We start from the raw sequence: 1,203 nt of genomic DNA, 5'->3' as shown, positions 1-1,203 counted from the left end.
GTCAAGTCAACACGCTGCGTCGGCAGATTGACAAGGTCACCACTAACTGTACACCCTTCGAAGCCTTTGTTCACCGAGAGAAGCAGCTGCGAGTGTGCAACGTATGCGGCGCCATGCAGTCAGCGTCCGAGTCCATGAGTAGGTTCGACACTCTCGGGCCTGGTGGCAAACCCTTGACCACTGGGCAGGGGTTCGACGAACACATAACGGGCAAACAGCACCAGGGCTACGAGAAGGTGCGTGACTTTCTGAAGGAGTTGAAGAGACGGAAGGAGGAGAGGCAGAAGGCGGAATTGCCTGCTGGCACGCGGGAGCCGGCTCGAGCAGTCCGACCCTTCAACCGCTCTCCGAGGCGCTCGCCACGCCAGCGGTACGATCGGCCGACCCGAGACAGGCGGCTGCGGTCCCGTTCACCCAAGCGACGGCGCAGCCGCGAGCGAAGTCGTCGGTATAGCCGTTCCCGCCGATCCCTAAGCCCGAAAAGGGAAAGAAAAACCCGTTGCAGCCCGGGAGACCCGGAGGAGGGAGAGCTACGCGGGCTGTGAAAGCACGCGAGATTTGCGAGGAGTAACTACCGTTGATGATCGTCGCCCCACAGAAAACCACGAAATATTGTATAACAGACTCATCAAATGCAGAGACCCCAGTCATACGTCAGTCAGCACGTGCCTATGGGCGCCCAAGCTGCAGGCTACGTCCCGTCGGTTCCTCATGTTGCCGCCAACGTGTCGCCGATGACGGCAAGCCCGCTGATGCACCACCCGACCACCGTCGTCAATCCAGACAACACATTCCAGTGAGTCGCGCCGCGATTACCGTATTCAGCACTTACGCAACCTCCCACACCACTGGCGTCGTGCCCACGGCCCTCAATACGACCTATGTCTCCGCAAACACGAGACTGGGCGCCCAGGCTCGGCCGGCGTCCTCGGTGTCGTCCTCGGATGTGTCCGCCGTCGCGAAGACGATCAGTGGCACTGTTTATTATACAGACGACCACTACCCTCCCTATTACGCTAAGGCGCACAAGATTACCCCTGTGTACAAGAGGAGAACCAACACTTGCTGCCAGTGAATGCTACGTGCAGACGTTTGAAAACGAATCGAACTCTACCACAAGATTGGTCCACGACGGTCTGAACCTGTCTCACGACGGTCTGAACCTGTCTCACGACGGTCTGAACCTGTCTCACGACGGTCTGA

The 1,203-nt window shown here is 58.8% G+C and overlaps 2 protein-coding genes across 2 annotated transcripts; both read left to right on the top strand.

Moving 5' to 3' along the window:
* Positions 1–113: 113 nt before the first annotated feature.
* On the top strand, positions 114–545 carry KVP17_004502 (uncharacterized protein; the record flags this gene model as incomplete). The annotated part of the gene is made up of 1 exon (XM_068522736.1): positions 114–545. One exon carries the CDS (start codon positions 114–116, stop codon positions 543–545), a length of 432 nt encoding a protein of 143 aa, XP_068379789.1.
* An 87-nt stretch (positions 546–632) lies between these two features.
* Positions 633–1,075, top strand: KVP17_005286 (uncharacterized protein; the record flags this gene model as incomplete). The annotated part of the gene is made up of 2 exons (XM_068515091.1): positions 633–796; positions 826–1,075. The coding sequence occupies 2 exons, from the start codon at positions 633–635 to the stop codon at positions 1,073–1,075; spliced, it is 414 nt and encodes a 137-aa protein (XP_068379790.1).
* Between the last annotated feature and the right edge of the window lie 128 nt (positions 1,076–1,203).

This window comes from the organism of the source record quoted next, assembly GCF_019968985.1.
Source record: "MAG: Porospora cf. gigantea B chromosome Unknown PgB_NODE_10417_length_1203_cov_154.447, whole genome shotgun sequence".
Lineage (NCBI taxonomy): Eukaryota > Apicomplexa > Conoidasida > Eugregarinorida > Porosporidae > Porospora > Porospora cf. gigantea B.
This window is presented reverse-complemented; position numbering and strand designations above follow the sequence as displayed.